Source organism: Thermobia domestica, chromosome 15 (assembly GCF_964235325.1).
Source record: "Thermobia domestica chromosome 15, izTheDome1.hap1.1, whole genome shotgun sequence".
NCBI classification, from domain to species: Eukaryota; Metazoa; Arthropoda; class Insecta; order Zygentoma; family Lepismatidae; genus Thermobia; species Thermobia domestica.
In genome coordinates this window covers 130,430,945-130,445,996 of record NC_137468.1, presented here as the reverse complement: position 1 = coordinate 130,445,996, position 15,052 = coordinate 130,430,945, and the positions used below count along the sequence as shown (strand labels likewise).

Below are 15,052 nucleotides of genomic sequence, written 5' to 3'. Positions count from 1 at the left end.
GATTCCTTCTCTCTTAAAGCTTTGATGCGTGCACTTTCAGTGTTGTTTTCAGTGACTATTTCGTGTTCGATTATCTCATTTAGAATAATTTGATCCCATTGTTTCTGAGACTCTTTAAAAACCGGGGTTTTTCCATCGTAAATGCGTTTCCAAAGCCTCTGCCAAATGGCTTATTCCCACTTCGTCAACTGGAAATTTTGGAAACGAGTGGCAACGCTCCGTGGCACGAGGAAATGAAGGCAGGAAGGCATAGGTCTGAAGCCTTTCTTATGCCTAAACCACCGACTCTGATGGGAAGGCTTGCTTGAGTCCATTGCGTTTCGTTGATATTGTAATTTATTGTTGCTTGTAACACTTTCTTCAGTATGTGACCCATTTGTAGAAGTCTGGAGGGATTGACCCATGTTGGAACTGTTCGGAGAAAGTAGGTTTGTTTAGGAATGCCAAAGCAATTTTTGAGCAAAAAGAAAGCAATGTGGGCTGCTAAACTTTCTAATCGGAATGATATTCTTTTGAGATCATTCAGGTGTTTCTCGAAATGGTATTCGATTCCTTCTTCGTGTAGTGGTGAACCCAGCAATGAGATCTCATTATTTTGCACTATTCGTATTCCGGGTACAATTCAGATACAATTTTAGGGTCGCTTTTTTCCGAATTGAAGAAAAGTTCACATTTTTGTGGGTTTATTTGTAGACCTATTTTCTGTGAATTTCTAATCAACTTCTTTATATCTTCCAACACGGTTTGTGGTGATCCTCCAAGAGTTCCGTCATCAAGGTAGAAGACATTTAGCTCTGAAGAAAGAGAAAGGGCAATTGGATGTATTGCTAGACTAAATAGCATCGGGCCTGCTGGATCGCCCTGCTGAACTCCTACACGTGAGGATATTTTCCTTTCTTTGTAAAATAACGTTGATGGATTTGCATAGCTTTGCCAAAAATATGAATAATATTGAGGTATGATTTGTTTAACTTCCTTTAAAATGATGTCTCGTTCAACTGAGTTAAAGGCATTTTTGTAATCGATTTTTAGAATGACCTTGTTTGAATTTTTATTTGCATGTATAAATGTTCGAGTGGCGTGAATGATAGCTTCACTGCCTTTTGGTGTTGCAAATCCCAGTTGATGAGGCTGTAGATACTGAGAACATTGATTGTAGACGGAGGACACTACTAACTTTGATGCCAAACGTCTGAAAACACTGCCGATGGCAATAGGTCTGATTCCCCCGTCCTTCTTCATTAGGGCGCAGAGGTTAGCTCCAAAAGGTATGGACACACCTCTTGATTTACTCTTCCATTAAGGATGAGATTCATCAATTTCGTGATCTGACTCAAAAGAAAAGATCCTGCTTCACCGGCAGATCTCGAGATTAAGTCTTTAAGATGTTGAGGGGAAATCCCATCTATCCCAGACGCTGAGCCGGACGCAAAATTATTTATGGCTTTCCCATTTCTTCATTTACGTATACAGATGAATCTTGATTAGATGGATGGTCCGGCATTTCAAGGGCTCTAGATGGAGCCGGGTGCTTGTTCACCAGGCAGTGAAATGTTTCTTCATTGGAAGGTGCCAACGTATCATCAGAACTTAATAATCTTAAGGCGCCTCTTGTATCAAAGTCTGATATTTTAGATATTATATTATTATTATTATTATCTATTAATAGCGGTATCTGTGGACAAAAAAACTTCAGATCCAAATTGAAAGGGACTATGTTTGTAACTCTTTAATCTCCTGAACCACCCGACCGATCTCGATCAAATATTTGACGTAGATGCAGTTCTGTCCTGAGAGTGTTTTAGCTATTCACTTTGACGGTAGAACTTAGGGAGGGGGAATTATGAAAAAATAAATTAATTAATTAATTAAACTGAATAACTCTTGAACCAAACGACCAATCTCGATCAAATTTTTAACATAGATAACGTTCATGTCTGGGATGGATTTTACCGTTTCACTTTGACGGAACAACTTAGGGAATGCGGAGGAGGGAAAGACATACAAAAATCAATAAATATAAAAATAAAAGTAACCATGTTCGTGAGTTAATAACTCTTTAACCACCCGATCGATTTCAATCAAATTTTCAATATAGATGAAGTTCGAGCCTGGGAAGTTTTTTATTATTTCGTTTTGATGGTAGAACTTAGGTAGGGGGGGGAAGAGGGTAAATACATGAAAATGAATAAAACTTAATAACTCTTAAACCACCCGACCGATCTCATCAAACTTTCATCATAGATAAGGTTCGGACCTGGGATGTTTTTGTCATTTTACTTTGAGGGTACAATGTAGGGGAGGGAAAGGGGGGACATATATGTAAAATAAAAATAAAAGTGATTGTCTTTGTGAATTCATCACGCTTATACCACCAAACTGTTCTTAATCAAATTATCAACATAGATGAAGTGTTCTGCGCCTGCGCAGGACATATGGGTTTGCTACTTATTATTATTATTATTATTATTATTATTATTATTATTATTATTATTATTATTATTATTATTATTATTATTATTATTGTGTTAATTATTTATTGTCTAGTTTCGTTTTTGTTTGTCTGTGGATCAGATTACAATCTGTGTCGGCTTATAATCGAACATATACAGTATTCAAAAATGTACACCGCGGGTTGTCACACAGGCCCGTATACAGGTTGGCATGTCAATGCTAGCATGCACTAATGCCAGAGGAAACGCTGCTACTGCTCGCACAAGAGTATGTTTGTTCGACGTAATATCCTGGTATCATCCTGAGCGGACCTTGGTCTCCAATTTGTACCACAGTTCATGGTCCAAGAGTTTGAGTTTGGGAAAGCTAGCTGCAAAAAGGAGATGAATCAAAAGTTGAAGTACATGTTTCATAATATCCGATTTCTACATCAATATGCATATTAATGCACTGATTTATATATAAAAAAGTGAGTATTGTTACCTGTGGTGCGTCATGGGTTATTATTTTCTTACTATATTATTTCGCAAACCTCAGTGTTTGCTTATTCATGTAGTCCTCCAGATTGCCTGTTGAAGTGCTTTTTAATTCGTTTCCTTCTTCTTCTTCATCATCTTCCTCTTCTTGTGTTCGGTAAAAAGAATAACTTTTGCACTTGGAAAGAAAACTAAGTGTTTTGTCTTCCGTTTCTTATTTTATTATTCAAAGAGTTTTTGTCGTTTCTTGTTAATGGTCCGAAATTTTTATTTACATTTATCTAATTATGGTTTATTGTATCCATTTATGAGTGCAGTTTTGTATTTAGAACCTAGTTGACTGTCAATATCATGATGTAGGATACTACTTTGTAGATTTTGAGGAAGAAATTAATGTAAACATTTTACTTAAGTTTTTGTGGAATGCGCTGATTTTTCATTTTTCTGAGAAATTAGAAAACTGTACACAGAACTTCAAAAGTTCTATTTCCCTTGTTGAAACAGTTTTGCCATATCCATTAGCAATGAAATAGGGGGATATTTAAGGAATTTGCCATATCCATTAGCAATGAAATAGGGTGATATTTAAGGAAATGCGCAGGGTGTCCAATCAAATCAGGTTTGTATGATGGCAACAAACGGTAGAGAAATTTCATTTTGTGTGTGCTCAGATTTCATGAATATCTCTTAGTTACCATTATCGAAAGGCATTCCCACTCTCGGTTCAGGGAGAATCTATTGTTCTAGAATTCTCTTTTCATAGGGTCAGTTTCAGGAGATTGTGTATTTAAAGACAGAGCAGTGGTTGTCTGTGTGTGGCAGAAGCGCAAATGGACCAGGTGAGAGAAACTCTCTGGAGTCTTAGGATGTACAGTGCTAAGAGTAAAGAGATCAACAGAATGCCTTCCATCCCTCGCAGCTGTGAAGGCTTTTTACAGGGTGGCCAGTCATATATCTAAATTTTCTTCTAGAAAACAATTCAGGGAAACAAAAAGAAGCAAGTGGCGAAATGTTTAGAATAGAATGACATTATTATTATTATTATTATTATTATTATTATTATTATTATTATTATTATTATTATTATTATTATTATTATTATTATTATTATTATTATTTACTTTCAACCAACACCAGCAACTGAATCCATTATATGAAGTACTTAATACTTAATAGCATATGGTGCTCATCTCTTCAGTTTGTATTTATAATTTGAATCTCGATAAACTAATTTTGTTGAAATAGAAAAAAGCAATGCGCAAAGCCTTTTAGACTGAAGTTGGGTATAACACTTTTCGAAATTATCTTTACCGTTAGCTGAATTCACTTTCTTGAGCAAAGTTCGTTGATGTAATTAATCCTTGCTGTACAAAATAATCAGTCTCTGAGTAACGCTAATTCCTAATAGTTCACAGTCACACTCAAACGCCAATAGAGTAGCTAGTGTGCAGACAATTTCAGATTTAGAATTTTTGTTACGAATTAATTGCAACTTTAAAACTGCGTTTTTCAATTTAATTCAAAAGAAACGATAAAATCAATAAAGAAACAAAATATTATTAAGAAGTTTCATCTGTGCTATGTAGTCTGTCAAAATATTTAAAGAATATCAAGTCTAATTTCTCGCTCAGATACGATTCAGTACCAGATTCAACTACTAAATGAATAAATTAACAAAAAATTTGCTACTTACCAATGAATCCTCCCTTGAAAAATTTTAAAGATTTTGACGTTTCGGAACTCTCAGCTGGTTCCTTCCTCAGTGGCAAGGTAAAATGGATTAAAACGGAAAGGAGAAAAAAGGAGTAAAACCAGGTATACATACCACTATATAAAAGTAACGTACAAAAGAGATCCTAAGATGAACAGAGCAGAGTGAAAAAAGAATGAACTGAATAAAAAAGAACGTGGTGTCTATTTTGGGCCACTATTGCCAGATCCAAAGTATGCATCAAAGGTAGGTACCCAAGTTCGATCAATGTTGCCAGTATCAAGGTTCAATGCAGGTTTGTATTTATGAATAAAGAACGATTCTTTAATTTCCCGTTTTTTTTTAATTTTTTTTTTATTTTGCTGAACTTATTACCTTAACCTGTTTTATATTATGTGAATGTTGTTTTAGATGAAACGCTAAACCCGACATGCCTTCTTCTTGTGACTCTTTTGATTGTCTAACATGTTCCTTCACACGCGTGTTAATATTACATTTAGTTTGGCCAATGTATGAGGAATCACATTCGCAATGGACGCGTTATATATCTGCTTTATTTAATGGATCGAGAAAATAGCTTTTAAATCCGGTGAGATGTTTTTGTGAACTTTTGTGGGGAATCTCGATCCTGGTTATTACAAAATGGTGCTTCTACCTATGAAATTAATTTTTTATTACAATTACTCGAGGTTTTTTTAACAACTAATGTATTCCAATTTGAAGATCAGTACTTTTCTCAGAATAATGGCTTAGCTATGGGTAACACATTATCCCCAATATTGTCAAATATCATTTTAAATCACATTGAAACGTCTATTTTACGGCAGGACACATTTAAATGCGTTAGATATTATCGTTATGCTGATGATATTCTACTACTTGTTCGTGATGAAAATACACTTACACAAATATTTGAGCAATTCAACAATCAGCATCCTAGGTTGAAGTTCACCCTTGAACATGAATCTGATAACGGCCTTCCATTTCTAGACCTATTGATTACCCGATCACGTAATAAATTTATTACAAAAGTATACCGAAAACCCAATGCAGGCACTACTTACATACATCAACAGTCAGCTCATCCGCCAATGTGCAAGGCCAATATTTGGAAGAACTTCTTTCGTAAGAGCATTATTAATTTGTGACCGTCAAAAAGATCTCAATGAAGAAATACAGTTTTTATATAAAATAGGACAAGAAAACGGTTATAAGCGGTGTATTTTACAAAAATGGTTCAATCAAACACGTAGGTCGCTGCAAGTCCCCAAAACGGTAACTTCCAAAGAAGCAAAAACTTGGATTGGAATTCCTTATTTTCCACAGCTTTCAACAAAAATTTTCAACAAAGTATTCTTGCAAAGCATAACATACCTGCTTCAAGTATTCCCCCCAAAAGTTTACAAAAACATATCACTGGATTTAAAAGCTATTTTGTCGATCCATTAAATAAGGCAGATATTTGCCGCATCCATTGCGAATGTGATTCCTCATACATTGGCCAAACTAAACGTAATATTAACACGCGTGTGAAGGAACATGTTAGACAATCAAAAAAGTCACAAGAAGAAGGCATGTCGGGTTTAGCGCTTCATCTAAAACAACATTCACATAATATAAAACAGGTTAAGTTAATAGGTTCAGCAAAATCAAAAAAACAACGGGAAATTAAAGAATCGTTCTTTATTCATAAGTACAAACCTGCATTGAACCTTGATACTGGCAACATTGATCGAACTTGGGTACCTACCTTTGATGCATACTTTGGATCTGGCAATAGTGGCCCAACATAGACACCACGTTCTTTTTTATTCAGTTCATTCTTTTTTCACTCTGCTCTGTTCATCTTAGAATCTCTTTTGTACGTTACTTTTATATAGTGGTATGTATACCTGGTTTTACTCCTTTTTTCTCCTTTCCGTTTTAATCCTTTTTACCTTGCCACTGAGGAAGGAACCAGCAGAGAGTTCCGAAACGTTAAAATCTTTAAATTTTTCAATTGAGGATTCATTGGTAAGTAGCCAGTTTTTTTTTTTGTTAATTTTGAATATCCCCCCATGCGCCCATGTAATTATAATACTAAATGAATAATCCGTGACTCCGCGTAGCGTAGTCGCTAACGCTCTCGTCTCTGGTGCGAGCAGTCCCGGATTCGGTTCCCGATGAGGACACTCGGTCGACAAAATGTAACAGCCTTTTCAGGCCAGCCATCCTGAGTGAAGTTTTTCCTGGGTTTTGTTCATTGACAGCCGGCTAATATCGGGATAGTATCAACATGGAGGTCCCATGCCGCTACTTCCCTTTCCCGTTCTCGGATTGTGTGTTCACCGAAGGACGTTAACCTTCATAGAGACGGACTTAAGGCCGTAGATGCCGATAAGACCCAGAAATATGTATAAATAAAATAAATAAATAATAAATGAGTAATTTACTGATGATAATGTTTTTTTTTTTTTTTAGAATACATTTATTTTTTAAAATCTTTTGCAGATACATTAACATTTTTATTTATTATTTACTAATACAGTTGTGAAATTATTTGCCGTTGAGTGAGTCCGTATTGGTTATTTGTCTTCCCGTGGAGTTAAGAAAGCTACAGGAATTACGTTTTAATTGCAATTGCGCATTTCTTTAAATGTCGTAGCACATGCTTGTAGTATTTACTGTTTTTCGTTTTCAGAGGGCAATAACATACATTTAATATCATATGTGGAATTAAATATATAAATTGTTCATTAATCCCCAGTTTCAATATAACTTCTACAAAACCAGCCTCATTTTATTCATTACTATGATTAATATTATCTTTTCCATATATTTGTTTTGCAAATTTGTTATTAAATAATCTGATCACACAATTTTCCAGACAGAATTTTAAGATGTTCATGAGCAAGGAATCAAATTTCTTCTTACATTTTCATTGTTTAATAGTACAAAGGGTTAGTACCTACTTGCGTTACTCTTGTCAATTTACTTAATAAAATATGAAATACGATATACGGTATTTTAACTGAAATACATAATATGCTAGTTTATCTAGTTATACAACCTTTCGTCAAACAAAATGTTAGAAACAACCAGGAAAAACTAACATTGATATACAAATATTCAGATCATCTCTCTCTCCCCCTCCCCATCCACACACACACTTTTAACTTCCAATCGCCGCCACTGGTCAGAAGGTACCATTTCATTTGATTTCAACACAAACATGGCATTTTCCATATTCCAGGCAACTCTGAAAAAATGTGTGCCTTAGGAGAATTATAAATAATAGTGACAGTTTCGAGAGGGCAACGACTACACCCTCCGTTCTCCACTTCCTCACCTCAAATCTCTGCAAGTATATATACTGTTTGTGACAAGTATTTCAAGTCTCTACAATCATTTATAATAATGCTGCAGGATTAGTTGTGGTACTTCACTCGTAAAAAAATACATCCACGAATCTCGATCCTACGTGAATAAACTTTTATAAACTGACTCTTTCGGTTGTATATTGTATATGCTCATGCACACCTATGAACATTGTACAGGGTATGTCAAAGGATCTTAACAATATTGCATATCAGTGCGTTATGTACTCTCTTCCAGCTTCGTTGCAGGCCTGCATTCACGTATGGTGCGGTTGGAAAGGTGTCTAATGTCATAAGGGAAAATGGCGTTTCACTCTTCTTCAAGCTGGTGGCGCAATTGTTCAAGGTTGGTCGTTGAGATTGAACTAAACGACGTACAGCCTTGTCCCACACGGTTCATTGAGGGACTGTTGATCATGGAGGCCAGGGGATATAATGCACTCGTTGTCTTTCTGAGAAGATACATTCTTCTGACAGTGGAGGAAGGTTTGATGACCTGGAAGGTTGCTATACTGATTAAGGTTTCTGTATGAAGACTAGAGGCGAACATTCAGTGTAAGCAGAGGCTCCGTATGTGGTACCATATTACGTGGCATTGATCCTGCGTATCGCTGCAGAATACCCTGGTTAAAGTATTGGTTATCCCATTGATTCTACACCCACAAACCCAATCATTAGCGCCTATGTTATAGTAATTCTCATCACGAAACACAATGACTCACCATTCGTCCCTCCAATTATTCTTTCGTAACACCATTGGACGCGAGCTCTTTTGCGGTGAGGCGTGAATGAAACGCTGGCGAGTAGTATCCGCCAGCCAGTCCAGTGTACAGCAAAAGATTGTAGAGAGTGCAACATGATCCTAATTTCTAGTGTAGTAACCACACCATCCGGAATGACAGCATGTTTGATGCGGGTGCTAAAGTTTGTGTCCATATGACGTTGCGGTGAGGAACAGGGCAGACACGTGTTCCTCGGACCAATAACGCCAACATCAATGAGAGCAGACTCTTCCCATTCAGTGTATTGCGACCATCTGGCCACAGTGTCGCTATATGTCTTCTCTGAAATTCCATTGACTGTACGAACTGAGCTCGTACATGTCGTACTGGCATATTTCGAACGTTCGTAACTAATATGATTCACTGTGTGGTACGAATTTGAGCAGTTTTTTGACATGGTACTGACTACGCTACGAGCTCGAAGGTCATACGGCTAATAGTCAAGTTTTGTAGTATTTAAAGCGTGGCATTGTTGACCACTGCATTTACACTATAGCCCTTGACTAGTAACATTCGCAAATACGATGTTTCTAGCCACTTCGAGCCTTTTAATTTTTTACCTGTATACACCTCTTCTTTCCTCGAACAGGTGAAATGTCTGACAAACTGTTATAAATTGCAAACTAAGAAAGTTCTTGAGTATTCTTAATGAATTATAAAAGTTGAGACTCCGACATAATTACTAAGATACTAAGTGGTAGTTGCCAAGAAACAATCCATTATTCGCCTTGATTTCATCCTACAGCTGCAGTCTCGTGAGATCTGTACCATAATATAAGTCTGAACATCCGTTATAAATAAATTCATGTATGACTGAATTCTGGGTATATTGTATTGTTTCGTATTGGAAGCACTTGTTAAGAAAAATTTATAATGTATTGTAGATACACTGTGAGGGATCTAAATTATGAATTAGGAGTATGAGGTAAATATACATTTACTAAATGAAACAGCTATATTTCCGGCTTCTGAGAATCTATTTATCGCGAAGTTCGACGTTTAGACACAGTTTTTTAATTAAACTTAAGAATGTCAGTGCTAGTCCAATAGTTTTAAAAGCATGGCCTCTTATTTTTCTACCCGGTGTGTTACCTATGGGAAGGGGTGTTTTAAACAAAAGCGAAGCTCCAGTATCGTCTCTTATAAAGCTTGTTGTAACCTTTACATTAGAATAAACCCATCTGTTGGTCTAAGTAGAAGACTTTTTGGAAGAAAAGAGTTGAAAGACCAATTTTAAATGAAAATGTGGATACAACGAAGATTACAGAATAACGTAAATAGTGCTGGACTTCAAACAGTTTATTAAAGAAATATTAAACTCGAAAGAATTTTATGTGTTAACACTAGAGCCTTCTTTTATTTTTCAGCTACATCTCCAACATTTCAAATTCCTTCTCCCCCGGGTGTAACATCTCCTTTGCCCACATCGCATCTATGGGCACATCCGTCGTCAGTAAACCTAGAGATGCCAGATTCAGAAGCATTGATTACTATTGAAATTTTGTTTGTCAGTCCAAATTGTCCATCAAACGAAGGGTCGACTGAGGCTCTGCAGATAGCCTCTATTCAGTTCAACAACCTGGATATAATAGGCAAGTATTATTATGTTTAAATTATTAACAACAATACTGAAGTTATGGTAATATTTCTTAATTTAATTTTGTCAGTGTTTCATATGAGTTTACAGAACATTTAATTTCGCTATCAATTGCGAATCTTCGAATTTTATCGGTATTCTGATATCAAGTTTATTTTTCCTAATTTATTTTTTTAAAACAGTGTAAAATTTATATTTTACAGAATATTAAAATATAATTATTTACTCAAACACAAACACAATTTATATTTAATACAAACTATATAACTGTGAAATAAAAAGTTTATCAACGTAAATTTCTCTTTTGTGTATGCGTCCCTTTACCCATTAACTGAAGGACTTTTGCCCCCCTATATGGGGTAAAAGTCACACACTGAGTTTGTTACTTTATCACCGTCTAGAACATATATTATGAAATCCAGTTGTCATTTACCCAGTCTGTTTTATAGGCAAAAGAATAAGGTTTGTTAATTGATATGAATCATCTCAACATTGTTTTTGGTATAGCAGCAATAGCATGCTGAACATTAAATGCGGCCTTTTGCCCCGCTTTACTCTACTAGAGAAGAAATATCTCCTCCAGTTCCCTTCCAGGCGGCAACGTACCAAAAACTGACGAAACGTTACCACGTTGGACCGCAATGGATATACGTTGTATTAAGAAGGATGCTGAACGAACATCTCCAGAAACGATAGATATGCATCTGCCTACCTCTGATAAAATCAAGGCTTCTAGAACCCCATGTCTCACTGGTCTCGATGGCTATTGGAACAAAAATAAATTTGTCGAGGAGATTGTTGTATTCCCTTTCCTTTTCTGCCTCTTTACGTCTAGCAACTTCTCCAGCATTCATAACACTCAATGGGAGGCTTGAATGGGCAAATGTGTCCGAACATGTAAAATCCCATACTAGTGATTCGCCTCCCATCCAAAGTATTAATGTTATGCCGTCAGGTCGTTTACCATCAGAACGACAGCACCCTGACGGTTCACGAATGGAAGGAATTCCTGCCAATGCTCTTCATGCATGAGAGGACATGCAGGTCGCGTTGGGTAACTTGATCACCGCAAGCTGGACAGCGATGTGGCTCACAAACATCTAAACCTAGTTTTAAGGCTACTGCGATTCGAAAGGTTTCATTAGACATGTGAAGACCCAATTGGGGCAAGGTAACTCATTTAACCATGCCCCAATATGGGAGGATGACGCAGGAAGAAGTCTGGCTTTATCCTCTGAAACAGCAATGGATTGTAAAAGAAGTTCATGAAAATGTGCTGCTATTGGTGTGTACCAAGATGCCTGAAAACCTCTTTTGCTGATTTCTGGAAGGTCCGTATCTGTTATATTTATCCATTTACTTGAGCTTTCTTGAACTATTTCATCTGGGTCCAGGTGGTAACCTTGTGGAAGGAGAGCCTCGATTAAACGAAGTGATCCGTGGTAGGACGCTAAAAAAGTAGGAATCTCCATATCAACGATTCATCGAATACCAAGACCTCCCAATCAAATAGGTAAGGATGCTTGCATCCACGAGTCGTCACTCAAGGAGCAGTTCAAAATTGACTCCAGACCCATTTTAAGGATAAGATGATATTTTTACAGTAGTGGAGTCTCATTCCAAGATGAAAAGCATCTTAAGAAGTAGTTTAAACGAGGGATCGACAAAGAGGCACGTAGAAGGAAGAAAGCTGCATGGACAGAAATCGAGGCGAGACGAGACAAAAAAATATTCTAACTTCGATATTTTGCTTAACAGGACATTGGTAAATGCTTCCTTTGTGAGAGCGGCGCCTAGAAGACAAGCATCCTGGTTAGTTAGAAGACGTATTCCTGGGGCAGCTTCATCATAAAAAAAAAAAAAAAAAAAAAAAAAAAAAAAAAAAAAAAAAAAAAAAAAAAACAATAGGTCGAACTTGGCTTCATCTGACTCAAGAAATCCAACTTTACACTTTGAAAAATTTGAAAAATTCAAATGTAGGCCAAGTGCAGATGCCTTCTCATTTATTCGTGCTAGATTTGAAAGAACTACATCAGGTTCATCAGCGATAGTCCCATCATCCAAGTACCAGATGTTTAATTCAGTGTTGATTAATTTCACTAAGGAATGAATGGTTATAGCAAAGAATGCTGGACCCAGGGGATCGCCTTACTGGGTTGAGTAACATTGGTAAACATATGGATAGATTGAAGGAAATTTATTCAACACTGTAGTCAGCATGGAGATCCGGCGAAGCTCGTTAAATGCGTTGCGAAAATCCAACTTTAAGGTAGCTTTAGGAGCATTGTGAATGGAGGAAAAATAAACTCGGGTTGCATGTACAGCTGTTTCGGCTCCGTTGGGAATACAAACACCAAGTTGGTGGAGAGATAAAAAGTTTTTAAAATGCTCCCGTGTTCTGAAGCATATAATTTTGGCTTATGTTTTGCGCCAGACATTACCAACTGCGATAGGTCTAATTCCACCACATTTCTTTTTAAGAGCAGTAAGTTTGGCTCTGAAAAACAATGGCCAAACTTCCAAGGGGACTTTTCCTGAAATAATTAAATTGAACAGATCGCATAATGATTTTACGAGCTTTTCCTTCGATTCAAGTACTTGACAGGATAGGAGATCTTTGAGAATCGAAGGGCGAAGACCATCGAGACCTCCCGCGCTACCAGATGGAAAAGAATTAGTAGCTACCTTAACTTTATTAATCGAAACTCCTTGACAGCTCTTTGGGTCATCAGGAAGATTCGGTAAAATAAATTCACCAGGGTGGGCTCGATGCTTCTCCAATAGTGTCACAAACACAGAAATGTCGGGGGTTGCAACAGTATCATCTGACATTAGTAGACGGACTGCTCCACGGATGTCACCATCTTCAAGTTTGTTTTCTACAATCTTAGATTGGAAACATTCTGTTTTGGAAGAGATTTCCTGATCTTTGTTGGATGCCAGATTAAGGCGTCAATACCTACATCACACCGAAGACGAACTCTTTGTTTTACCCAGGAGGTAAAAATCATTTTCTGATTTTTTGGGAGCAGTTAGTGCAACTAATGGAAATAGAAACAAGTTGATCCAATCTTTTTCGTCGTTTGAAATAGTTATTTGAAGTAACACATCGGCAAGTGCATCAGCAACTGCAGCTCGAGCACCTCGAGGGACACGCCTTAAAATATGTGTTGAAGACCTTAACGATATTAACATTTTGCCCAGGTTAGACAACGTCAATTTATGTGTGGCTTTATTGCGGTTAGAGATGTTAGCACTTGTAGTTTTATAATCAGGATAACTATTATTATTGATATGACAACAGTCTTCGTCCCCATTTATAACCTGATGCTTTTTAACTATGTGTATAGCTAATTCTCTGGAATTCGCATAATGTTTTCCACAGTGAGGACATGGTAACACATTCGTAGATTCAGTAGCAGTAGATGAATGGCCATTACTAGGCCTGCTAATGCAGGGTGTCTACTGACCTGGAAAACCTTGAAAACCTGGAATTAGCCTGGAATTTACTTTTGGACCTGGAAAACCTGGAAATAGCCTGGAATTGGACGAGGAACCTGGAAGTTTTAAAATTGTTTTTAAAATATTGTTTTTGGGATTGGTATGGAATAAGTATATTTTTGTAAAATGCAAGAAAGTTATATACTACAGCATAAGTTAAAAGCCAATAATAACTTATTCAGTGGAGACCTAGTTGACAAAGACAGACAGACGTGAGCAGAGTGCAGGCGGTGAATGTTTTTGGAAAGTATGTTGAGGTTACAAGAAGAGACTGAATAAGATTTCATTTGTTTGGCATGGTCGTTGTGAATAACAGTGACTACAAGAAGAGATAAATTAGTCCCCGGTGATGAGAGTAAGGTAATTGAAAAAGTTAAATTTCATGATCTATTAAGTTTGTGTCTTACACTGAGGTAATACTGGCATACAAGCTAGAAGTTTTCTCTGTAGTTGCTGCTTATTTACATAGTATGAATCAAGCTTATTTGCTGCTGTGTGAAGACATTGGTTTACATGTTTCTATAGCAAGAGTAGTAGACAGGTCTGGAACAACAACAGGAGTCCAAGCCCGCGGATGTCGCAGTGAACACCATTCCCGGTGGCCGAAAGGTGTATCACCGGAAAAAAGTAAAATTGCCCACATCTTAACGGAATCACTTTTTGTATTTAGGTTAACATTTTACTAGTCTTGTAATAAATCCTGTTACACACTAACAATTAACATTTTATTTTTCAGCCATTAAAATGGCGAAAAGTAAAACTGAATTCCAGGACTCGTGGAAAGGCCAGTGGAAATGGGTTATTAGGCCCAACGATCCATTTAAAGCAGGTTGTAATCTCTGCGGAACTGATTTTGACATTTCAAATATGGGAGCTGGATCATTGAAATCTCATGAAAAAGGAAAGAAACATCAAATAACTGTTAAAGCTCTTAATGCACAATGTTCGATCGTAAAGTTCTCAAGCAATGTTAACAAGGAGCCTTCCTGTACAAAAAATTCTACAGCGTCTTCCAGTTCAGTGACTGGCACATCATCTACTCCAGTTGTTCAGGAGAAAAATGAAAGCCCAGCAAAAACTAGTGGTGTAATAAAGAGTTATCAAAGATCAAGTGACAAAAGCAGAAATAATCTGGACATTACACAAAGTTACGTCATGCATCGGCCAGAAGCCAA

The 15,052-nt window shown here is 36.8% G+C and overlaps 1 protein-coding gene across 6 annotated transcripts in view; it reads left to right on the top strand.

Moving 5' to 3' along the window:
- Positions 1–15,052, top strand: part of Vps13D (vacuolar protein sorting 13D) — a 571,041-nt gene that overhangs the window by 182,161 nt on the left and 373,828 nt on the right. For all 6 annotated transcript variants that reach the window (XM_081740126.1, XM_081740128.1, XM_081740131.1 and 3 more), the window contains exon 17: positions 10,147–10,371. In XM_081740126.1, coding sequence (XP_081596252.1) covers positions 10,147–10,371 — 225 coding nt within the window. The remainder of the gene's footprint in view (positions 1–10,146; positions 10,372–15,052) is intronic.